Genomic DNA, 26052 nt, shown 5'->3' on the forward strand with positions numbered 1-26052 from the left:
AGAGGCAAATATTCAAAAACCTCAAAACCCTCCTTCCGTACCACTTCAGAAAGGAAACCACCCCGCTCCCCCCCCCCCCCCCCCCCCCCCCCCCCCGCAAGGCGGGTGCAGATAGTATAGGGGCCTTTCTCTCTGTGCTGCCTAAAGCTCCATTTCTCACTAGGATGTCCCCATCAACACAAACAGATGAAAAAAGTAGAAAAAAACCAAAAGGAACCAGAGCAGCTAAAAGGAACCGCGGTAATGAACCAGGGCGGCAAGTTCCGGTGCGAATTGTACCTGCGATGGATGCGCGGGCGACACAGCGGGCCGCTGGGGGAGGGATCCTTTTTCTGCAGCACGTGGCCCCATCGACAGGAAACCTGCCTGCGACACCCCCAACTCTGCACACCGCTCATTTGCAGTATCGTCATTTGTGTGATGCTAATTTGCTCTACGTTCTCGTAAACGTTATGTGGAGAGATTCACTGCAAATAATATCGTGGGCTTGGGGGAGCTGGGCCTACAACTGGGTGGAAGTGCAGGAGGGCCAGTCACTGAAGTGCTCTGGGGGCCAGAGCAGGGAGCAGGCACTTCTGTCCAGGGAGAGGGGGAAGAGGAGACACTTTAAAGTTGGGTTTTAACTGATGAGTAAGAGTTCTCCAAATAATGTGGGGAAAGAGAGGAGTGAGCTCCAGGCAGGGGAACTTTCTGTGGGGGAGTCATTAAATGTCATTGAGGGGTAGATGGGGCAGATAGATGGAGAGGGGCTTTGTAGCTCATGGCTGGGAGTCTGGATGATTCTTTTGGCTTTTGCTTTCCACACTGCAGGTCATAATACAATAGTTGTGAAATTATGAGATTGTGACCAGTTTTCACAAGAAATGAAATAGCCTAGAATAGAAAACATCTGAGGGGCCGCCCCATGGCCAAGTGGTTGAGTTGAGGGCTCTGCTTTAGCACCCCGGGGTTTCCCAGGTTCGGATCCTGGGCGCAGACATGGCACCGCTCCTCAAGCCATGCTCAGGCGGTGTTCCACATAGTACAACTATGTACTGGGGGGCTTTGGGGAGAAGAAGAAAAAAAACTTTTGGCAACAGATGTTACCTCAGAGCCAATCTTTAAAAAAAAAAAAAATCTGAATACATCACAGGTAGTGCGGGTGTGAACTCTTTTGTGAAATATGTTTCTATTATAAATGTGTCTATGTACACATATACTGGTTTGTGATATAAAATGTATCTCTTACTGTGGTGGTGATTAAAATATTTTTTTAAAAAAAAATCTAGGCAAAAAGGGGACCCACTTGAGGATGGTTAAATAAGACTGTCGTGGACAGATTTGAATTTCATGAGGATGGGGTGGTGGCAGGGTGAAAGGTGAGTGGACCGAGGCGAGGGCTCAGAGGACTTATGGTGGTATGTTTTTGTAAGGCTTCCCCATATCAGACAGCGAGCTCCTCAAGGATAGAAACTCTGTGTCACAGCTCTCAATTCTTGGCACCTGCCACACAAGCAGGCACTAAATAAATGTTTGTTGACTGAGTTTGCTAACTAATCTTCAAGATGATTCCCAATGGGCCTCACCTCTTGGTTTTCTCACCTTTGTGTACCACCTCCCACACTGTACCAGGGTTGGTCTGTGTGACCAAGAGAATAAGGCAGAAGTGATTGTTTGTCACTTAGCTTAGGTCATAAACAGGTGCAGCTTCCATCTTAGGTGTTCCTTCTGGATCACACATTCTGGGGGAAGCCAGCTGCCATGTCCTAAGCACATTCAGTCTATGGAGAGACCTGCGTGACGAGGAACTGAGGTCTCCGGCCAACACTCGGTGGGGAACCGAGACTTTCTGCCTCTGTGGAAGCAGGTCATCCCCCAGCTCACCCTTCAGCTGACTGTAGCCCCAGGGGACAGCTTGACTACAACCTCATGAGAGACCCTGAGGCAGAAACTCGCAGCTAAGCTGGTCCTGGGTTCCTGACCCACATACCGGTGATATAAGAAATGCTTGTTGTTTTAAGCTGCTAAGTTTCGGGGGTACTTGTTATACAGCAACAGACAACTAATATACTGAGTTACTCGTGACGTCTAGAAGAGTTGAACGATAATACCATTATATTAGAGTTACCCATTGTTTACTACCATGTTGTTTTTTCTTAAAGAATCTGTCACATCATATCTTCAGCCTGAGATGATTAGGGAGAGGCCCCTGACCCAACCTGGACTAACTGGATCCTCCCTTCTGGTATTAGTACTTGGGATACAGAAACTGCGTCAGCTGTGGGGAGCAGACTATAAGGCTGGAAAGACTAGGGGTCAAGGCCACCATTTTGGAGCAGTTGTAATGGGGCCCATACAAGTGGATGGGAACAGAAAGGCCAGTGTGTCAGGGAGCATATTCTCACCGGGTGTGGAGGGAGGGAAGAGAGGAGGAGAAAGTGCCTGATGACATTCTAAGCCCCACGAGGCCTGGGTGCCTTTCTAGCATTTGGGTTGGAAGATTCTCCTTCCTTATAATTATTCCCCATTTTACTTGCTCATCTATGAGTGAGTTCCCTTTCTTGCAACCAAAAGATCCTCGAATACGCCGCAGGCCAGCTTCTCTCTGGTGCTGGCCAGGGGAGCAGTTCCTCTTGCTGTGGCAGGCCAAGTATCTCTCCAGAGAAGAAGAACTCACCAGAGACTAAGCTTTATTATTATTGCTATGCAAAAACTGCTATAGATTGAGTAAAAGGTCCTTTCAGACCATCTAACTCCTTTTGCCTTAACTCCATTTTCACCGAGTAATCCTTTGATTATTAATGTGCTTCAATTTAAAAAGTTGTGTTCCGGCCAGCTGACCTAATCATTCCAGTGGTTGGGTAGGTTCATGCCCATTATAAATCCACAGATTGGCTTTCAAGTCCAAATCATTCTTGAGTAACCTCCATTTCATTTCCACTGCCCTCAGTCAAGCCCTGTCGTTTATCCAACAAACCATTGCAACAGCCTCCCAATGGCACCTCCCCTGCTCCAATCCATTCTCCTCACAATTTCTCTTCTTAAAACGCAAATCTGATGCCTCGCTCCCTGCTCAAAAACCTCTGATGGGTCCCCAGTGCCTTCGGAATGACTGTAGGCTCCAGCCCCATCTTCCACCACACCCCTCCACACTCCTCCTAAGTACTCTCCACTCTTGCCACTTGGCACTACTCCGAGCTCCTCAAATACAACGGGTGCCTACCCAGCTCTGCTCATGTTCTTCCCATTGCCTGGCATTCCTTTCCTCCGGGAACCTCCCCTGCCTGCTCACTCTCCCCTCACTCCTCTCTGTGCCCCTCTTCCTTCTTTCCTTTGTATTTCCAGAGAATTTCCTCTCTCTTTTATAAGACACACTGCAGTCAGCTAGACTTATAATTAGTCGCCTTCTTGTCCCTTTCTGGATCATGAGCCTCATGGAGACGAGGACCATGCTTTGTTCATTTTTATACCTCCCGTCAGCCCAGGGCCGACTACAGCATCTCACATCAATATGTTAAACTAACACTTGTTGAGTATTTACTATATCAAGGCATCTGGCTGGTGTTGGAGGTAGCAGGCACTCAACAAATGGCCGCTGACTTGATTATAGTCGGTTGGGATGGCCCAGACAAGTTTTCCCTGGACCTAATGATGGTCAGGTGAGTTGCCCACCTAGCCTCTGCACGTGCAGAGCTCAGAGAGCAGAGTCAGCCTCCTGGCGACCTCCATGGTGCAGCAATGAATGAATGCATCTCAGCCTAACTTTTTTTAAAATAAAAAGTGAGGCACAACTTTTCACATCATGATAAACTAACACACCTCTCCCCTTTTCTTCTCTTTTCCCCTCTTTCTACAATTGCAACTATGACTCACAGGCACATTACAGAATGCCAACTTTAGGTCAGCAACTACTGGAGAATTGGGATGGGGGTGGACTCTCCCCCCGACTCCCGCCTGTTATCTAGTTTATGTTTTAGAAGACAGGCACATGGGTTAACCCAAAAGTGACTTTATTGTAATTCCTTCAAAAGAGTCAGCATCTACATGTGAAGGCAGAAGCAGAATCTGGTCCTGATTTTGCCCGCTCAGAATCTATCCGTGTTGTGCCCCTAGTCTTCCTTTCCTGCCCAGAGCTGTGGGACGGCCTCAGCTCTGGGCAGACCTGAGACAGACACACAGCATCCTAAAGAGTGTAACCACTCAGACGTATCCGGGAACTTCACAGTCAGCAGTATCAGGATCAATAAGCAAAAACCAAACACACACACACAAATGTTTTCTCCTCTTTTTAAACAAAAGTGAAGATTTCTACACACTAAGTTTCTACCTTCCAGAGGCTTTATAATAAATGAATACTGCCTCAAATCAAGGCTCACCCTACAGATCCTAAAAAGGCAGCAAAGCATATTGCACAGACCCCAGATAGCCTCCAGAGCTACCCACAGAGAGCTCCAGGAACAGCCAACCTGGAGCACCGGGAGCCACACCCTGTCAAGGGGCTCTTGCTCGGCATTATCTTCATATCACAAGTCTCACTCAGACCTCACCTTTCATAGCATGGTCACTCTTCAGACGGAAGCAAACTTTTTATTACCTTAAGGAGTTAACGGCTCTCAAGATAAAGAATAGAAAAAAAATCGTGCCGAGTCAAAATGCAGATGGAAGGCAGGGGGCGCGGCTCACTCCTGAGCTAAATGACTGTCCCCAGACCAGGCCTCGCCTCCAGGGAAGTACTCAGGTTTGTGCCTCAGCAAATTTCAAATTACTACATGTCACCGACCACTGGGTCGCTCCCAGAGAGCAGGATGCACAACCGTTAAAGCCACAAATGCCGTAGACTACAGCCCGCTGCAGCCTCATTCCTAAATTCATGTGCCCTTGCGCCCTCGTCCAAGTCGGCATCTTTCACTTTTTATAAGCAAACTCTCATTATTCTTACAAATCAAAGGAGAATCTGAAGCACAAATAGCTTCCCAGTTGACGAGACATTTTGCAGGAACTGGCCCAGCGTCTAGATTTCTTTATTGCTATCATGTCACGATGACACAAAAAACATCCTTTTATCCAGGTCAGTGTACACCTTTCAGGCCCCATAATGTGCAAGGCATCATTCACAAAACCACTTTTTCAAACTTTTTTGACCATAACCTATAAAAAGAAACACACTTTTTATCTCCTAAATCATGTGTATGTATATATAAAAAACATATATATGGGGCCAACCCCTTGGCTGAGTGGTTGAGTTCGTGCGCTCCACTTCGGCAGCCCAGGGTTTTGCCGGCTCAAATCCTGGGCACAGACACGGCACCACTCATCAGGCCACTCTGAGGTGGCATCCCACATGCCACAACTAGAAGGACCCACAACTAAAAGTACACAACTATGTCCCGGGGGTCTTTGGGGAGGAAAAGGAAAAATAAAATCTTAAAAAAAAACATGTATAATATAAACCAAAGTTATGCAACACAGCGCACTCTGATATCTTCTATTCTATTTTATTTTTTACCTTTTTCTTTTTTTTTTTTTTAAAGATTTTATTTTTTCCTTTTTCTCCCCAAAGCCCCCCGGTACACAGTTGTATCTTCTTCGTTGTGGGTCCTTCGAGTTGTGGCATGTGGGACGCTGCCTCAGAGTGGCCCGATGAGCAGTGCCATGTCCGCGCCCAGGATTCGAACCAACGAAACACTGGGCCGCCTGCAGCGGAGCGCGGGAACTCAACCACTTGGCCACGGGGCCAGCCCCTCTTTTACCATTTTTTTTAATGCAGACCTCCATCGACTAAATAGACTTCATGACCTCAGTGGGTTGAAACCTATGGTTTGAAAACACTAGTTTATAGTATTTCACAGAAAAGTGGTATCTCATAGCAAATAATAAAATCCTATCTAAAGGAGAGAACTTTAAAACTTCTAAGCAGAGGAGTTTAAAACAAATAATTTTTTTTGCTTCTTATTTAATTTTCAACTGCCAGGACTCTTTAAAAGCATTTGATCTCCATGAATGACCATTTATACAAAAGCCTTTAATTATCTCAAGACCTTGTGGGTCACTATTCTTCTTCCACTGAAGAAAGCAACTGAGGCAGAAAAGGTACTCCCCACCCCCCAATCTGTATTAAGAACTCACATCTGCTTGGGAATTAAAATTCAGCTGTGTCTTTTAAAGAATCTTAAAATTGTTGTTGCTTCAAATTATCACCCTCCCATCAAAGTTACGGTGAAGATTAAAATGAGATAAGATAAGGGAACTGCCTGGAGGCTCCTGCTGTCATTCAGGTTCTTGGGTTATCTTTTCCTGGCCGTGCCAGATCTCTGTGTGACCTGGGGGCTTAGTCACTCACGGAGCACCTGCCCAGTTGGGCAACAGAGGACAGATGGCCATCCCTCAAGGAGTTTTTGGGCTCCGTCGATGAGAATAAATATCATTACAAACTAGGACTCTAAGAGTCCCTGGGCTGAGGGTTTCATTTATTCCTCCAACTGACTATCACTGTGAGCCCTCCACACCAGGCATGATGCCGTGTGCTGGGATTACAGGGTGTGAAAAATAGCAGACACAACCACAGCCCTCAGGGAGCCTGCAGTCAAATACGAGCTTAGTGTTTGTGAAAATAGTGCACATTGCATTAATATTACATAACACATGACTGTTCTACACTCCCTCATGTAAAGTGAGGTAAGACTAGATCATCGGTTCCCCAAACTGAAGATTTCACAGAAAGGATTTCATAAAAGAAATGCTAAAAAAAAAAAAAAAAAAGGGATATGATCTCACAATACAGTTTTTTAAATGGAATGAATTAAATGTCATAAAAAAAATCACTACATATCCTTATTTTTTCCTTATACTCTACACCAGTTTTTGTCCTGGTATTAAAGTGAGGGCTTGCCCAGCTCTGCCTTTCTAGGATTCTTTGTTTTTCTTTTGAAGCACTTCTTACATGTAAATTCTGCCCAAATCTGCCCCAGAACTGCAGAAAGGTACGAGACCTGTTCCTAGGAGAATCATCAAAGGGTCCTTTCTAAGAAAGTCAGAGTACACACAGCAAATTCTGGCTCCACCACTGACCTTGAGGCCTGGGAAGTGCAAAGGGACAAAGGTCTCAGTGACCGGAAGGCAGACAGGAACCTGGCAATTGTTGAGGGCCTACTGCAGGTCTGGCCAATACTTGGTACTTTGCCACCAAACATTACTTAATTTGACATCACAACAATCCTGGGAGAAATATATTTTTCTTTATCCCCACTTTACAGTTGGAAGAAACTGAGCTCAGAAAGGTTAAGCATCATGCCCAATGTCACACAGCTACTAATCAGAATTTAGACTCAGATCTGTCCACTTATTGACACCATCGCAACTCACCAATGGTAAGAGGCATGAGAGAAAGAACAGATGCAGAAAAGTTGTAAGAGATTTATGCACCTTTTGACACGAAAGGCATTTGAAACTATATTCAAAAGACAATTTAGATAGCTGACTACCTATATATCACTCCATCTTAAAGTCAACGGCTTAGGCAACTCTTTAACTTGGGCTCTTTCCTGATCAGCTCAGCAAATACCCTTCTCTCTGCCTCTGGACTCCTTCTGTCCCTTACCCTAGAAACGACAACAGCAAGCCCCCAGCCCACTTCTAATGACAGTCCTAGGAGAGGTCTTGCTTCTGGTCCAACTCTTTATCCATTAACTCCCCTATTTAACAAGCATTTATTGTGCATCTCCTGTGTACCATGCGCCATGCTAGGCATACAATGTGGACTAAAACACATCTCTAGTTGGAGGAACCCAAGCTGAAGAATAGATATCTGTAAATGGATACTGACTTCACAACCTGATAAAACTCACCCAGAGCCAATGGAGGGGAGAATGCAGCAGGCTTTCCGGAAGAGGAGATGTGTACAACAGGTCTTGTAGGAAGCAAGTGCCCTGTCATGTAGAGAAGATAAGGCATAGGATCACAGGCAGCGGAACAAAGGAGCAAGCAGCAGGTCCCAAACGGACCCACCAGCTCTCTCTCCAGACCTCTTCCTCCTGGCTCACTGTCTCCTGCACCAAGGTCACCACAAGCTGGAACCTTCCACAACTCTTCGCTCCTCTGTATCCCTTACTTCCAATTAATCAGCGAGTCCCGTCTAGTCTCCTTCTAAACCTCTCTCAGACATTTCCCCTTCCTTCTCTATCCTCACTTCCATCACTGTAGCACAGTGCCACCATTTCTCCTGAGTTCCCGCAACAGCCTCCAAACTGACATCAGTTTACTTTTGCCGCATATGAATCCATTCCATGCACAGCATCCAGACGGATCCTTTGTTAAAGAAAATAAGTGGGGTGGGGGGGGCCGATTATCTGATCCTGTCATTACTCTGCTTAAATCCTTCACCAGCTCCCAAAGCCTGCAAGATTAAGCCCAAACTTCCTAATGGGATTTATGAGACTCTTGGTGGTCTGGCCTCTGCTTACCTCTCTAACCCCATCTCTGATGCCCACTTCCAGCTTCAGTGTGCTTCAGTTCCTCTAGCATGCTGGCTTACAAGCCTGTTTGCCCATCAGAACCACGTGGGAGCTTTGAAAAATACCAGTGCCAAAGTCCCCGTCCTAGAGATTCTGACTGAATAACTCAGGGGAAGGCCCTGGGCATCAGGATGTTGTCAAGCCCCGCAAGCAATACTCATGTACAGGCAGGGTTGAGAACGCTGCTCTAGTTCTTTTTCTCACGTCCAGGTTTGCTGCACAGGCCCTATCTCTGTTGCTGGAGGCACTGGAGGGCTCCTGGCTTCCTGGCCATGAAGCCAGGGACTTCTTATTTGTCTTGTTTACTATTGTATTTCCAGCACCTAGAACAGTGCCTGGAACATAGATGGTGCTCCATGAACATTTGTAGAAAGAAACGAATGAGTGACTCTGCTTTGTCCCTTCACCTGGTTGGATTTCACTCATTCTTTAGGATCCAGCTTAGATTTCCTAAAAGACCCCCTCCTCCCTTGATTCCCCTGGTGTGGGTTAGGTTACCCTGTGTGATCTTAGCACCCAAGATTCCCCCGTTATAGTGTATATCTCACCACACTGTAATTGTCTGTATCCCTTACTTAGCCTGTAAGCTCTGAGGGAGCCCTGTCTGCGTGTTCATCAATATACCTCCATCACTGAACAAAGTGCCTAGCATACAGTCCGTGCTGGTTAAATAAGAGCATCATAAATACAGTCATGGGCCACATAACAACTTTTCAGTCAATGAGGGACCATATATACGACATGGGACATCTTATGGTCCCATAAGATTAGTATCATATAGCCTAAGTATGTAGTAGGCCATACCATCTGGGTTTGTGTAAGTACTCTTTATGATGTCCACACAATGACAAAATCACCTAACGGCATATTTCTCAGAACATATCCCCGTTATTAAGTGATGCATGACTGTAAATGGACATGAACAAGCAAGGTGTGTTGGTGTTATGGTAGAGTTGGTGTGGCTGGAGTAAAGGCAATGGTGGGAGATGAGGCTGGAAAGGTACACTGGGGACAGGCTGTGAAGGGCCTGGTATCCACACTAAGGAATCTGAACAGAATTAGACAATAGGGAGCCAGCAGAAGTTTTAAGTAAAGTGACATGATCAGCTTGAATTTTAGCATAACTGGTTGAGACACGTAAGACTAGGGGAATTCAAGGAAGCACAGGGGTAGGGAACCAGATGGGAGTCCAGAACAGCAGCCCAGGAAGGAGAAGGGGAGGAGGGGGCCAAGGCATGAAGAGGGAGACCAGACCTGAGAGAGCGAGCGACAACAGTCCTTGCAAACTAGGTGGACCAGTGAGGGAGAATGAGGCATGGTGGGTGACTCTGTGATTCCTGCTTGGAGGACTATGGATGTGACAGCGGGAGCGTGGTCAGATGTGGTAGCATGATCAGACAGTGGTCGTAAAAGCTGGGACTCAGGAACCAGACAGCCTCCATTCAAACCCTAGCTCCACCACTTACTAGTTCTCAGGCCTGAGGAAATCACCCTCACCTTTTCAGTTCTCCACCTGTTAACTGGGGATAATAGCAGCAGCTCCATCACAGGGATGTTGTGAAGACTGAATGAGGGAATACATGCACATACTCAGCCATTGCCCAGCGCGTAGTAAATGCCATATGACTGAGCAAAACTCTATACAGCATCGTGGATTATATGCAAAGATGGCTGCCAACAATTCCTTCCATCCTTCTAAGTGCCTGCCGCTCCACCCATCAAGAGGTGGAGTCTGTTTCTATCCTCCTTGAATCTGGGTGGGCTTTGTGATTTGCTTTGACCAAATGCATGAACTAGAACTAACACTGTACCAATTCCAGCCCCGCCGAGAGGCCTGGCAGCATCTGCTTCTGCCCCTTTGGAAGCCAGTCACCGCGTAAAGCTTGAGCGCGGCTACTGGATGCTAAGAGGCCAAGTGTGAGACAGAGGCCACATTGAAGAGAAGCAAAGTGCACCAGTGACAGCCAGCACTAAGGCCCCCGCTGCCTGGGTGAGTTTGTCTTAGAGGCTCCAGCCCCAGCTGATCCCAAAGAATTGTGAGAAATAATAAATTACTGCTGTTTTAAGCTGGGAAGTTTTGGGGTGGTTGTTACGCAGCAATAAATAACAAAAAAGAAGAAAAAGGACATCAACGGGGCAATAAAGGCTTCATTTTAGGTCATCTATTTAAGATGAGGTAATTTGGATAGAAGGTTGTCACATGGATGTAAATAGTTACATGGAAATATCTAGAAAGGTAAAGGAAGTTTAGGTTTGGGCTCAGGGGAGAGGTGGAAGGTGGAGACAGGGACTGGAGAGCTACCAGCATATGCACAGGACTTGACGCCCTGGGAGAAGGGAAGCTTGCCAAAGGAGGTGAGAGAGACAAGAAAGGGGTACCGGGACAGAATTCTGGCCCCATGGATATTTAAGGGGTGAGTGGAGAGAAGTTTGTGAAGGAGACAAAAAGCAGTGATCAGGGAGGGACAGAGAACTAAGACAGAACCAGGGAGCTGTGCTTTGAGAAGGGGTAATCGAGTGCTTAGAGCTACAAAGAGCAAGGGGTTTGAAAGTTAGGATAGAATGGGGAAAGAGCAATGTCAGTTTCAAATAAAGTGGCAGAGACTGAAGTCACATGATAAGGGGCTAAGGAGGAAATGATTATTGAGAAACTGGACATAGCTAATGGAGATTACTTTTTAAAAGTCTGTTGTTAAAACCAAACTCGAGAAGCAGAGTAGATTGGTGGTTGGCAGGGACTGGGGATTGGGGGATGGGTGAAGGTGGTCAGAGGCTACCAACTTCCAGTTATAAGATGAGTAAGTCCTGGGGATGTAATGCACAGCATGGTGACTATAGTTAACAATACTGTATTGTATACTTGAAAGTTGCTAAGAGAGTAGATCTTAAAAGTTCTCATCATACACACACACAAAAAAGGTAGCTACATGAGGTGATGGATATATTAACTAACCTTATTATTATTTTGGTAATCATTTCACAACATATGTATATATCAAATCATCACATTGTGTGTCGTAAACTTACACAATGTTATATGTCAATTATATCTCAATAAAGCTGGGGAAAAAATAAACCCAATTACCCCCGCCCCCTTCAAGAAAACCTTTCTAAAATAAAAAGTCTGTTGTTAAGAGAAGGAAGAAGGTTAGAGCATTTACTTGGGTGGGTGACAGGACAAAAGGAAAATTGTTTTAAGTTGAGGGAACTTGCTTGCCACAAGGAGACGCCAAAGAAGAGGGGCATTAGAGATGCCCAAGGAAGAGAGGATGACTGGCGGCTGGAGGTCCAAGGAAGTGGGAGGGAAGGGACAGGGAATTCAGACGGCCAGCTTTGCTTTGGTGAGAAGGGAAAGAGACAAAGAGATGGATCTTCACAGATAAGTTATAAGTGAGATGGGAGGCAAGTTGAGGTTCATATTTGGTGGGCTCTTTCTCTGTGAAGAGTATTTAAGGTTATCTGTTGCAGGCAGTGCGGGTCTTGGGAAGAGCAATGTAAGTTTCTGAACAGTTCTGTAGGAAATGTGTGAGCGGTTGCAGAAGTCAAGCCTCCAGACTCTTCTGGAGAAGCTGCCTTATGGGGATGCCCTGCCTTCTGCAGGGCAGGCTCTCAACACCAGCTTCTCTCCTCTGGTCTGCCCCAAACCCCACATCCTTCCCCCGAGCTGGTCTCCAGCCTAGACTGACTGGCTGGGGGGTTCTCATTCATTCTCCAACTATTTGCTGAACATCCACAGCACCCACCCCCATTTCTCTGGGCAACATACTCTCCCTCTTCCCACAGGGCTTTCAAACCTTCCCCACACTTTTCAGACACTCCCACCCCTTTCCTCCCACACCCAGCAGAGGACTTCACTGCTTCTTTACAGAGAACACAGAAACCATGAGACTTCTCTGCCAACTACTAGACATACACATTTACCTACAGCTGCATCCTTTCCTGCTGATACAGCATTTTTAAACTGCAGTTTAATTTAGAGAGTCTTGATCAGCATTTTTTAATGCAATAAATAGAACAGGAAACAGTATCTATTGCACGTAGTATTTACTGTTTCTTAAAACTTCTCTTTCAGTTATGATGCATCTGTTCCTATAGGTTGAGGTCAAAAAGTGTGTGTATGTTAGAAAACTTTGATAATAAAAAGTTAACACTGCAATCGAGTAGTTGTCCCTCCTCCTATCCACGGCTAATCCTTGTGCCTGTGTTTTGGGTCCCACCCCCTGCCCCTCCTCCAGCCTTTTCAGGACCCTTATATTACGGGTCTTACGTCCTTATGTCTTCTTTCTCTGCAAAAAATAAAAACATCTCACTGGCCTCTTCCCATCCTCCACTTAATGCCCCTTCCCCTTCACTGTCCAACTTCTCCAAAGAGGGATCTGTATTTGTCCTGAGCTCCATCACCCCACTTCCACCCCTTCATCTCACCCCTGCAGCCTGCCTCCTGCCCATAGCACTCCTCTGACACCGCTCTCCATAAAGTCACCAGTGACCCCGAGCCCATACATCCAGAAGACACGTCTCAGTGTTCACACCGCTTCTCCTTGCTAATTCCTACACGTCTTTCCAGCCTCAGCTCACCCCCACAGAAGCCTTCACTGACCTCCCCCACAAGGTCATACCTCTGCTAGAGGCACCCACTGTTCCTCTTTCCTTCGTAACAGTTGTCAGTTATCACTGTCCCAGTTTCACGTTTCTTTGATTATTTGCCCAAATCAGGCCTTCCTCAAGAAGGAAAGGAATTATTCCTGTCTTTATTCCCCATGGCAGCCTGAGGGTTTCCCTGGCTCAGTGCTGGGCACAGTCAGTACTTAAGAAACTGATGCTAAACAAACAATGCCAGCCCCTGTGCTTGGCCTTAGGTGTACGATGATGAAGAAAGTTCCAGAAAGTGAAGGGAGTTGATGGGGGAGGAAAGCCAGGGGCAAAAGTAGAAGGAAGGAGCTGCTCCTGTCCTGCTTCCCAGACCAAGGTGGAGCCTTTTCAAGAACGGCACATGCCCTCACAGCCGTCACCTTTCAGTCTTTGTGTCCGAAAAGGCAGCAACCAAGGTAGGAAAATTTACCTAACACTTGATACATGACATGTGCAGCTCTTTAATGATTGCTTTATACCCACTATATATTCAATGTTTGCTGAAAGATGAATAGGTGACACCTCCTTCTGGCATCGAGCTACTAGAAAACAGGGCCTGGATCTGTTTTATTGGCCTCGGTGTGGCTGGCATCTCCCACTTGCACAGGGTCCCTCATAAACTCCATAGAACAGCTTTATTCTTTGCTGTCTAACCACACCCGAAGACTGTTTTATTTTGCTTAAATGCTTTCACTACTTGGTTATTGATTTTTTGAGCCATATCACTACACAAACATTTTACAACATTAAAAGATCAAATAAATACGACAAATGTTTAAAACCTAACAAACATAGTATGGAGATGCAACCAGCAAAATCCTGACCGTGGGACACTCCAGTGAACAAATGATCAGGTTTTTTCAACAAAATAATTGAGAGAGAGAGAGAGAGGAAGGATTTAAAAGTGATTAAAAGTAATTTAAGGGCCATATTAACTAGGTACATTGTATAGAACTTGTTAGGATCCTTGTTCAAATAAAATAACAAAAAGATGAAGTTATAGTATAATCAGAGAAATGTGAATATAGATTGGAACTCTGATGCTATTAAGGAAATATCACCACTTTTTTGGAGTGAGGTGATGGTACTGTGGTTATGTTTTAAAGGGTAGTCCTAATCTTTTCGAGATATGTATTGAAATATTTATAGATTGTAAAATACAAAATAATATAATGTCTGGGATTTGCTGTGAAACAATCAGAGTGAGGTGGGGTGGGGAAGTGGCTAGAGTTTTAAGAAGAAACAAGATCGTTAGTTGGTAATTATTGAACGTGGGTGCTGGTACAGGTAACACTCTTCTCTCCACTTTACTATGTTTGAATTTTTCAAAAAGTTAAAAAGCAAATCTAGCAAATAGAACCATAAAGTATCTAAATTATTATTATTTTTTTTCCCAAGGAAGATTTGCCCTGAGCTAACATCCGTGCCAATCTTCTTCTATTTTGTATGTGGGACGACACCACAGCATGGCCCCCGGCAAGTGGTGTAGGTCCACACCTGGTGTAGGTCTGCACCCAGGAATGGAACCTGGGCCACCGAAGCAGAAGGCACCAAACTTAACCACTGGCCATGGGGCTGGCCCCTAAAGTATCTAAATTTCTGCTAAATAATTTTTAAAGTCTGTAACACCTTAGAATTCTTTCACTTTTCAAGATGTCTAGAAGAGAGCCGTGTTTTGATTCAAAAGCCCTTTACGGTATCTTTGAAAGGAGGAATCAGAACTCACAGGCTGCTTGCTTTCTGCCACATTTGTGTTGTAATGCATCACCCTCTTTCCTCCCATCAGAACAGGCACTTACCTCTGAGGAGCTGGGATCCATTTCCAGGATGCACACTGAACCAACTGCCCTCAGATATCAAAAAGACGAAAATACAGTCTGTCAGTGCCAGAGGTTTCGCAGCCTTCTTACTGCTTTTGAACTCAAAACATAGCTTTTATCCATGTCTTGATCGCCTATGTCGTCGGCTTGCAGTTGTGCTGGGGGCTATAAAGAACTGTCAAGCCGATGCTTCATGATGTCCACACCGCTGACCCTTGTCTGTTCCCACTCGGGCCTCACATCACTCTTTGAAACTGCCTCCAACACACTGGGTCAACTGGGTGACCTCTCCATTGTTGTTCTTTACTGCTTCTTTCTCATAAAAGTTTGAACTAGCCAACTTAAAATATTCAGAAACTTCTGAAGTCAATGGGACTTTATGCCAAAACCTGTTGTTGGGCAGAAATGAAGTTCTTGAAAAAATGACATTCAATTCCACTCCTGACACAGACAACACTAACCACCACCATAGATTCACGATGGCTAACAGAGAAGTGCTGCCTCATCCCAGCTGCAACTCCCTAGTCCAGTACACCTTGTTTGGCTAAAGCTTTCTTAATTTGAGTGGGACTGATTCAATTGCTGGAAAGCATAATGGAGGCGGGTCAGGTTTCTTCCCTAGCAAAATAAATCTTCTCTAAATCTTCCTTGGTTAAATCCACTCTTCATAAAATAAAGCAGCTATTGCATCCCTCCGTATGAGTTCGACAAGATAACCAGCTGTACGTATTTCATTCATCAGCCTCGGAACCACAGCTCACAAAAAGCCTCATCTATCGCCCATGAAACAAAGCGAAGGAAAATGAAGAATATACACAAGCGTAAGCATAGGGATTTTTCAGCATCCCCGTTTCCATCGGTGCACGAACACCCACAAACCCACAAGACTCCCCCACCCCACCCCCGCGCGGAATTTGCCAACGGTGTGACCTCTGCTGACTTTCTGTGGAGAAATATGGGAATGTGTGTTGTTTTGTTTTTTGTTTTAAATGGGAAGCAAAGGAGGAGAGAGGGGCGTGAAAAACTGGAAATAAGCCTTACTTCTCTCGTTTCCTCCCATCTTCCTCTGCATCAAAATGCAGGTATATCAGTGAAATTTCAAGTGACAGTTTCGTAGGCAAATATACCCAAGTGAAAACGATGGAGGCTGGGAACTGGGGGAAGAGATAAAGGTGAAACCGAAAACTGGAGGGCGGGCCGGGTCAGAGGCCCCGGCGCCCCGCTCCGCCCGGGCGCCCCGAGCACGCGAGGTCGCCCCGCCGGCCGCCGGCCGCGTCCCAGTTCGCGCCCGGCCCGCTGCCCCGGGTTCTGCTAGTGCCTGCGCCGCCTCGGCTGCCCACTCACACCTCCGGCTGGTCCCCACTTTAGGCTGGCTCATTCACTTCCGGTGACAGAGCCCTCCCACCACCTCTAGACATAATGTAACATTTCCCCCATCGCCTTCCTAAAGACCGACGGCCCCCTGAAGAGCCGCAGAGCCCGGGGCTGGGGTCTCACCCCGCGCGGCCAGCGGCGCCCAGCTGCCAAGGGAGTGACCGCGAACGCGGGGAGGGCGTGGGAGGAAGAACAAGGGGGTGTGGAATCTCACCCTCCCCCCAACCCCCACCCCTGCGACTGCAGCAATTGGCCAAAAAAATAGTAATCCGTTTCTAGACTCCCCCAGGGCCCCCTGAACCCAGTTGCAGTGAGGAACCCAGGCTCTTCCATCCCGGTGCCCCTCGCCTTCTGCCGCCCCCGTAACTGCCCGCGGGGAGCCAGTAGCCCCAGGCCACGCCGAACTGCAGCGGCTGGGGGGGAGGGGGCAGGTAGGATGAAGATTTGGGGGCGGCAGGAATGGGTTGGGGGAAGGGGTGGCGGAAGGGAAAAGAAAAAAACAGAGGCATGCAAGCGGCTCCCTAGCCAGCTGTTCCAGCTGCCGCCTCCTCGGGCGCGGACCGGGCGGTGCAATAGTCCCCCCCTCCATCTTTCTCACCACTACCTGTCCCCCCACCCACCCCACGCACACATTCCCCCCACCAGTAGCGGATCTCCGGCCTGTAAGGGGGTAGTAGGGAGGAGCTCGGGGGGAGGGGGAGGCCTGCGAGTTTCTAACCTTGTTCTTATAAACAAACCCACATGTGCAGCTGCCGCTGCTGCAACTCACCCCACAATCCCGGATATAAGTCCTGCCCCTTTAAGAGGAAAAAAAGCTTCCCCCGCCTGCCTCCCACCCCACCCATCCACAAGGACCTTTGTCTCCCCACCCCCTCTCAGTCAGCCCCGCCCGACGTGCCCGCCCCCTCCGACGCGGAGGGGCCAATGGGCGAAGGAAATAGGGCCCGGGGTCTGACGTCAGCGTAGCCGGCCAATCACAGGGCTCGTTGGTGGGAGGCCTCACGGAGGGCGCGCCCGGAGGAAGGGAGGCAGGAGCGGGGAAGCTGGAAGGCAAGATGGAGGCTGGTAGTTGCTCCGCGGTCGGTGTTGGGAACGGGGACGTGGGGTCCCAGCGGGACCGAGGCCTGGTGCCCGAGCGGCTTCAGAGACGAGAACAAGAGCGGCAGCTGGAGGTGGAAAGACGGAAGCAAAAGCGGCAGGACCAGGAGGTGGAGGGGGAGACGAGCGACTTTTTCGCCGCCGCCTTCGCCCGGGAGCGGGCGGCCGTGGAGGAGCTTCTGGAGGGCGGGGAGTCCAGCGAGCGCCTGGAAGAGGCGGCCGCTCGGCTCCAGGGACTGCAGAAACTTCTCAACGACTCGGTTTTATTCCTGGCCGCCTACGACCTGCGGCAGGGACAAGAGGCGCTGGCGCGGCTGCAGGCGGCCCTGGGCGAGCGGCGCCAGGAGCTGCAGCCCAAGAAGCGTTTCGCTTTCAAGAGCCGGAGGAAGGATGCTGCTCCGGCCGCCGAAGTAAACACGGCTGCTGGCGCCCCGGCGGCGAAAGGCAGCCGGGCCTCCCTGCCGCCCGTGAAGGAGGAGGGAGGCTTCGGCTCCAGCTACGTCTGCGGCTTCTCCAACGTGGAGTCGCAAGTGTTGGAGAAGAGAGCGCAGGAACTGCACCAGCGCGACGTCCTTCTGACCGGACTGAGCAACTGCACCATCAAACTATATGGCAATCCCAACACCCTGCGGCTGACCAAAGCCCGCCGCTGCACGGTGCTCTGCGGCCCGGTGTCCACCTCCGTGTTCCTGGAGGACTGCAGTGAGTGCGTGCTGGCCGTGGCCTGCCAACAGCTCCGCGTACACACTACGAGGGACACCCGGGTCTTCCTGCAGGTGACCAGCAGGGCCATCGTAGAGGACTGCAGTGGGATCCAGTTCGCCCCTTACACCTGGAGCTACCCGGGGATCGACGAGCATTTCGAGGGCTCTGGTTTAGATAGGAGCAAAAATAACTGGAAAGACGTTGACGATTTCAACTGGCTGTCCCGGGACGAGGCCTCCCCGAACTGGAGTATTCTTCCTGAAGAAGAGCGAATGGTCCAGTGGGACTAAGCACTTGTCACGCTGTTCTCCAGTCCTGCCAGATGCTTCCTGTTTTGGACTGACTCCACCTAATGGGACCCCAAAGTTAACTTATTGAGTCACACTGTTTGTTTTCAGTATTCTAAAACTTGAGATTGTGATAGGCTTCTACTTGTGATTTCCGTTAAATTCATGACCGATGTAACACTTTAAAGCATTTTTGTTATTTTGGTAACGTCTGGGAGCTTTTATTTGACTCTGATAGTTTAAAGCAATAAGGGGAAGAGCGTGGCTATGTGCTCTCGTTTATAATGATTTGTGGTATTTAAAACATTGCACGATAAAGTAGGCCTTCAATAAATGTTTATTTAGTAAATGAATTCAAGAGGGCTCTAGGAGCCAGTTAATTGGAAGTATGCTATCAAATCTATGCAAAGTACCATTAATTAAGAGCCTTTTTGACTTGAAGGTTTGACTTCCCATGTATTTCTCAGCAGGGCGCTGGAAGGACTCCTTTTTGGTCTTCAGCTTCCTTGCGTTAGCTTGGGCTTCTAGAATCCAGCTGCTTATCCACTCCAGGAGGCTCATGAGTCTTACCACTGTAAAGCCAAAGTAATTGTGTAGTTACCAATTTTTTGTGCATTTGAAACGTCCTAGACGTGGTTCTAAACACTCATATAAACTTATTAAGTCCTCAAAATCTTAGGAGGTAGGTTTTGTTACCACCATTTTTCAAGTGAGGAAACAGGTGAGTAGGTTGCCCAATGTCACACAGGTCCACTGGTGGATGGGATTTGAAACCCGGTGGTCTGGCTCCAGAGCCCACCTTCTTAACCACTACAAGATAGTGATTTTGAATAGTGTTAGTTGAGTTGGAAAGAAAGCTTCCAAAATCATTTAAGAGAGCAAATTGCTTTTCTTAAATTCTCAGGCGTAATTATGCTACATGTTTGCCTATGAAAAGAATTGAGACAGACATCTAGCTGAGTCTTAATTTTTCTATTCATTTTGCTATAATTTGGTACTGTTAACTCATTTGGCTTTTTGCTCTATACACTACTATCCGTTATTCTTAAATGTAAAGTTGTAAGTGTTTCAAAAAGCTTTTTTGGTCTAGTGGCCTTGTAACTGCAGACATACTTATTAATAATTACCACAAATATTAAGATGCTTGAAGTGCCTGAATTATATGTTTAATATTTACATGTTCTATTTTGCTCCAAAAAAGGATTTAAAGTGGCCTCTAGGGTATGTGAAATGTAACAAGATAACAAGAATGAGAAGGAGGAATAAGGGTAGAGTCACAAATTGGAGGCAGAAATGAGGCCAATAAAAAAATGTAGCCTGCCAAGCTCTATTCCTTAGCTGGCGGTGAATCCAGATTTTTTTTCCCTCAACTGTTAGCTGACTTGAAAAAGGATCCTAGTTAATTTCACAATTTGCAATGTCCTTAAAAAAGAAGGAAAAAAATCAGTTGCTTAGGAGAATTCATCCTGATAAATAAAAAGAGACAACACGTAATGAAATTCTCAACCATGTCTTCACATTAGAAACTATGACCCGCATTGTAAGGCTATGCCCCTAAAGACTGATAGGTTAACACCAGTGCACTTCAGGAAAAACCATGCGCTCATGGACTTGTAATCCATTTTTGTGGACTGACCACTTTTACAGGAAAGTTAACTAATCACATCTACAAAAATAAATTCTCTTGAACCTGCAAGCCTGCTGTTTGTAATAGCAAAATCTCAAAATCATGGCAGTGTGAACCATAGTTAATGTTTACTAATCTCAGTTGCTTTCCTTGCTGCTCAGCAAACCTGTCCTGCCTTCCTGAATTATGTCAACTATCCCAGACCTTTCTCTACTAAAACTCACAAATTTATGCCTGCCATAACTCACCTGACAAGTTAGAAGCCATCCACTAGCACCCCCTTAACATCTCTCAATATTTGAAGAGATGTCAGTCTTCACTGGTGGTCTTCCTTGAGGCGTATCTCCTCCCCAGGGCCACCTCGTCCCCTGTGCACATCCCCTCCTGCCTTCTATGGATCTTGCTCCCTTTCCATTGGCCTTTCTTTTCCTTCTTCAAAAACACCAGATCCTGAGATCCTCCACCCTAGTTTTTACTGAGTGGTGTTCCAGCTCCTTCCCTGTGCTGTCAGCCATCTTAAAAGGGTGGCTGTGTCCACCTACATCTACCTTTACCTTGTCTTTAAGTCTTTGTAATTTTACCTCTTGTCTGCTGTAACTGCTCTTTGATGGTATCAGTGGCCTAGTCACCAAATCCAATAGCTCCCTCCCCTGCCCCGTGCTTATCCTTCTTACTCTAGGTGCAGTTTACTATCTTATGCTTGACGTTCTCTCTCCTTGACCTCCATACCTCGCTCTACCCTCATTCTCTTATGACAGCTTCTTTCCCCTCCCTGGGATTCCAGTAACTTATAGCCCTTAAATATGAGTAATGCCCAAAGTTTTTCCTTTAGCTTCTTTGTCGTTGTTCTCTCCAGAACCTCAAGTCTCAACCTCAGGGCACAGTCCCAAGTTCGTATCCTCGGCCTCCACCCTTAGTGCACTCATCTGCCTTTCAAATTCCATATTTCCTTAAAATCTCCATTTTCACCCTTTCTCCCCAAGTTCCATATTTCTTTTAATGATGTCATTATTCTCCAGGCACTCAATGCTTACCAGGGCCAAGCAGGTAAAGTCAGTGAGTAAGGATGGGAGTAAGTCAGTAGGGAGTGGGGGGATCAGGTGACTTGGCAGACAAATGCAAGCATTTTAAAGCATTGTACAAGCCAAGCAAACTTTTTGGCAGTCTGCACCTTGTCCCTGAGCTGGCCAATTTGCAACATCAGACTTCCAAATCATGCCTGTTCTGTCCTCAGCAGCTCTTGCCTATTCATCCTGTCTTCTCAAGTTTTTCTGCCATTTCAGAGAGTTAGACCTTGTTGTGTTTTCCCTAAAACTGCTGTAGATTTGTGTGTGTGTGTGTGTGAGGAAGATTAGCCCTGAACTAACATCTGTTGCCAATCTTGCTCTTTTTCCTTGAGGAAGGTTGTCACTGAGCTAACATTTGTGCCCATCTTCCTCTATTTTGTATGTGGGATACTGCCACAGCATGGCTTGACAAGCGGTGCTAGGTCGGCACCAGGATCCAAACTGGTGAACCCTAGGCTGCAGAAGCAGAGCGTACAAATTTAACCCCTATGCCACTAGGCTGGCCCCTGCAATAGATTTTTTTTTACCAAAAAAAAAAAAAGGGACAAAACAAACCTGTGTTAAATTTGCATCCCTGAATTAAAAGCATTGACTAAAGTCACTTTAGTAAGTTTTTATTAAGCAAATCCACCAATAAGTGTAATGACCGTGTATTTTCATTAAAATGAACTCTGGAAAAGCAATAAAATTGTACATTAGTCAAGCAATTAGAGTTTATTAAACTTCATTTATGATCAGCTCGGTTAAGTAGAATTTAGTAAAGTATTATGAGTATTGTGTAATTAGAAAGCATCGCTGCAGAGTCGCAACCCCATAAGAGAAATAGCTAATTTACTTATAAGTTCTAAAGCTGAAGTTCTGATTGCAATGCAAGAGTTATTACTGCAAAAATAATTTAGTTTTAATCGTCTTAATCAGGCGGAAACGAACACAAACAGCAAGATGTAAAGACCCAACTTTCTCAGGCTAATGCTACATGGTAATACAATGTTTTAGAAACATCATGGCAATTATTCAAGTACCACAGAAACTGGACAACTAAATTGCATTTAATTCAAAAGTCTCACCACTGACGAAAACTTAGTCATACTATTTGACTATTCCATTATAAAGAAAATAAGTTGGCCATTGCAATTAAGATGGAAGGTCAATTATTTACCCAGTTTCAAGAAGGACGGGGGCAATATGACACAGAAAGCCATGTCCAATTCAACTGAACAAATATTTGAGCATCTATTCACTGGTTCAGCGTTGGGTGCTAAGAACCCGATGGTAAACAAGCACGGACTCTTCCTTTATGGAGGGTACAGTCTAGGCGGAGGTCAGACGAATGAAACAACAGTCACAATAGAGAAGTTCTGAGAGCTTTGATAGGGTAGAGCCTTATAATAACGTCTCCAGTTTGGAAGGGACCTTAAGTGAGGCATCAATGTCAACCACCAATCCAGGGTTTGAATTCCCTGGATGACGTGCCTGCCCACTGCCTACTCGGATCAGCGGCAGTCGCAGAAGGAAGTAGTTACTACTCAAAAGCCAGCCTTCCAAATTTTCAGATAGTATGCTTACTCTGAACTTTAAGAACTGACAACACCAAGCAAGATAGTTCAAGGCCATTTACTCACGTGGTAAACAAGCTCAACATTCTGTTCATGCATTCAAATACTTTATTATAAAGTTTTTTTTTTAGTTGAATACCTCTCAGTTGTGTTATTTCACCAAGAAAGCTATACGTAGTCTGATTTTTAGAGCCGATATCAAGGTAGAGGTTTGATTCTTTTTTTTTTTTAAAAAAAAGATTGGCACCTGAGCTAACTGTTGCCGATCTTTTTTTTCTGCTTTTTTTCCCCTCCCCCAACCCTCCCCCACACACCCTCCCCAGTACATAGTTGTGTATTTTCAGTTGTAGATCCTTCTAGTTGTGGCACATGGGATGCCGCCTCAACGTGGCCTGATGAGCGGTGCCATGTCCGCGCCCAGATCCAAACCAGCAAAACCCTGGGCGACGGGAAGCGAACTGCACAAACTTAACCACTCAGCCATGAGGCCGGCCCCAGAGGTTTGATTCTAAGATGGCAGTGCAATGTACTTTTTAAACATAGACAATTCAGGCAAAGGGACAAAAATATTAGAACAAAAAGTAAATCTCCCTCCTTCCTTTGATCCTCGCCATTTAGTTCTCTTTGGAGAGCAACAAACCTTTACCTCTTTCCTTTATTCCTCTGGTCTATGCATTTACAAACTTGTGTGCAAAATATCCTTTTATGCTCCCACCCAAATAGAGGCACACTATATATACTATTAGGCACCTTGCCTTTGCTATTGCCATTATGCTTAGAGATCTCCGCATGTATGTACATAAAGAGTCATCTCATTCTCTTTAAGTGCTGCATAGTATTCCATTATATAGAATGTGCCATACTCATGTAACTAGCCTCTAATCGATGGACATTTAGGTTGTTACAATCTTTAGTCATTAGAAAAATGTTACAGTGAATATCCTTAAACATAAATTACTTAGCATATGTGCAATATTATCTATAGGCTAAGTACCTAGAAGTGGAACTGATGAATCAATGTTATGAACAGGGCCAGCCAGGTGGTGCAGTGGTTAAGTTTGCACGTTCTGCTTTGGCAGCCCGGGGTTTGCCGGTTTGGATCCCAGGTGTGGACGTGGCACCACTTGGCAAGCCACACTGTGGTAGGCATCCCACATACAAAGTAGAGGAAGATGGGCATGGATGTTAGCTCAGGGCCAGTCTTCCTCAGCAAAAAGAGGAGGATTGGCAGTAGTTAGCTCAGGGATAATCTTCCTTAAAAAAAATTATAATAATAAGTTATGAACATTTATATTGATAGATATTAACAAATTGCCTTCCAAAGAGGTTTATCAATTTACACACTCACTAGCAATGTCTGAGAGTCCTGTTTCTTCACATGCTTATTGACATACTGTGCTATCAAACTTTCAGATCTTTGCCAATCTGATAGTTACAAAGTGTTATCTTTCTGTGATAGTAATTGTAATCATCTCCTAACTTGTCTCTCCATCTCCAGTTTCTAAACCATTTGGCATGTATCTACTGAATTAGTTTTCTTAAGCATGTCACTCTTGATCTGAAACCTTCTGAGTCTCCCATTGCTTGCTGGACTCCCTGGCCTGGAAGACAAGCCTCTCCACCATCTGCTGTCAGCCTACTGTTCCTACATGATGTTTTACTGTTTCATCACACATGCTTCACGCTCCAACTAGTCTGAACTAATACCCATTAATCAAACACACTGTATCAGTCAGGGACCTGGCAGGAAACAGATGGCACACTCAAAATGGATAATTTGAGAAGAGCTTAATACAGAAGCTATTTACAGAGCTGTGGGCAGAGTTTAGGAAAAGCAATAAGAGCTGGCGCAAGACTTGCTATCATTTCTAGGGCTGAGGGGACAAAACTGTTACCTGAACCCAGAGGGACAAAGCGCTACCTGACGGGAGCTGTGGCCTGTGATAGAAGGATGCAGCCAATCCATTGTGACCTGGTAAGGGGAGATCCACGGGGATCAAAAAATGCCGCTCTCAAACTACCCTTAGATATCACCTTACACCCGTTAGAATGGCTATAATCAATCACCGAGACAAAAAACAAGAAATGTTGGAGAGGTTGTGGAGAAAAGGGGACCCTCATCCACTGCTGGTGGGAATGCAAACTGGTGCAGCCACTGTGGAAAACAGTATTGAGATTCCTCAAAAAACTAAAAATAGAACTACCATATGATCCAGCTTTCCCACTACTGGGTATTTATCCGAAGAACTTGAAATCAACAATACAAAGAGTCTGGGGCTGGCCCGGTGGCGCAGTGGTTAAGTTCGCACGTTCAGCTTCAGTGGCCTTGGGTTTGCTGGTTCAGATCCCGGGTGTGGACATGGCACCGCTCGTCAAGCCATGCCATGGTAGGTGTCCCACATATAAAGTGGAGGAAGATGGGCACGGATGTTAGCTCAGGGCCAGTCTTCCTCAGCAAAAAGAGGAAGATTGGCAGTAGATGTTAGCTCAGGGCTAATCTTCCTCAAAAACAAAATAAAACAAAACAATATAAAGAGTCTTATGCACCCCTATGTTCATTGCAACATTATTCACAATAGCCAAGATGTGGAAGTAACCCAAGTGCCTATTGACTGATGATTGGCTAAAGAAGATGTGATGTATATATAGATGGATAGATATAGATATAGATATAGATATAGATATAGATAGATCTCTCTCTCTCTCTCTCTCTCTATATATACATACATACAAATGGATGTATGTATATACACAATGGAATACTGCTCAGGCATGAAAAAAAGGTAAAATCGTCCCATTTGCAACAACACAGATGGACTTTGAGTGTATTGTATTAAGCAAGGTAAGTCAGACAGAGAAAGAGAAATACCATATGATTTCACTCATTTGTGCAAGATAAACAAACACAGGGACAAAGAGAACAGTTTAGTCATTACCAGGGGAAAAGGGGTTGGGGTGGGCACCAGGGTTGAAGGGGCAGATTTTTGTGGTGACTGATAAATAATAATGTACAGCTGAAATTTCATAACGTTCTAAACTATTATGACCTCAATTTAAAAAAATGCCACTCTCTTCTGTTGGTGACTTTCGTTGGCTGAACCCAACTGGAAATTTTAGGGCAAAGAAGTCTGTTGATGCCGTCCATATGGGTCGGCTCCCACAACACAAAGTAGGGTGGAAAAAAATGAAGGATGGATTTGGGGGAGCAAACGGAAGGCATTCAGTACAATCACCTTCTGCCTTACTTCCTGACCTTTTGTCAAAAGCAGTTCCCACACAGCTTGAGTCCATGAACACCTGCCAAAATTTTGCACCAGTCAAACATCACCTCCTTTGGGATATCTTTTGGGATTTCCCTCAATCTCTTTGAAAATGAAACATGATATTTTGAGACAAT

At 45.9% G+C, this 26052-nt stretch overlaps 1 protein-coding gene across 1 annotated transcript; it reads left to right on the forward strand.

The window, feature by feature from the left end:
* The first annotated feature begins 17211 nt into the window (after nucleotides 1-17211).
* On the forward strand, nucleotides 17212-21696 carry TBCC (tubulin folding cofactor C). The gene has a single exon (XM_014837379.3). It carries the CDS (start codon nucleotides 17371-17373, stop codon nucleotides 18406-18408), a length of 1038 nt encoding a protein of 345 aa, XP_014692865.3. The 5' UTR covers nucleotides 17212-17370; the 3' UTR covers nucleotides 18409-21696.
* Nucleotides 21697-26052: the final 4356 nt, after the last annotated feature.

The sequence above is a fragment of the Equus asinus genome, chromosome 8, assembly GCF_041296235.1.
Source record: "Equus asinus isolate D_3611 breed Donkey chromosome 8, EquAss-T2T_v2, whole genome shotgun sequence".
Classification (NCBI taxonomy): domain Eukaryota; kingdom Metazoa; phylum Chordata; class Mammalia; order Perissodactyla; family Equidae; genus Equus; species Equus asinus.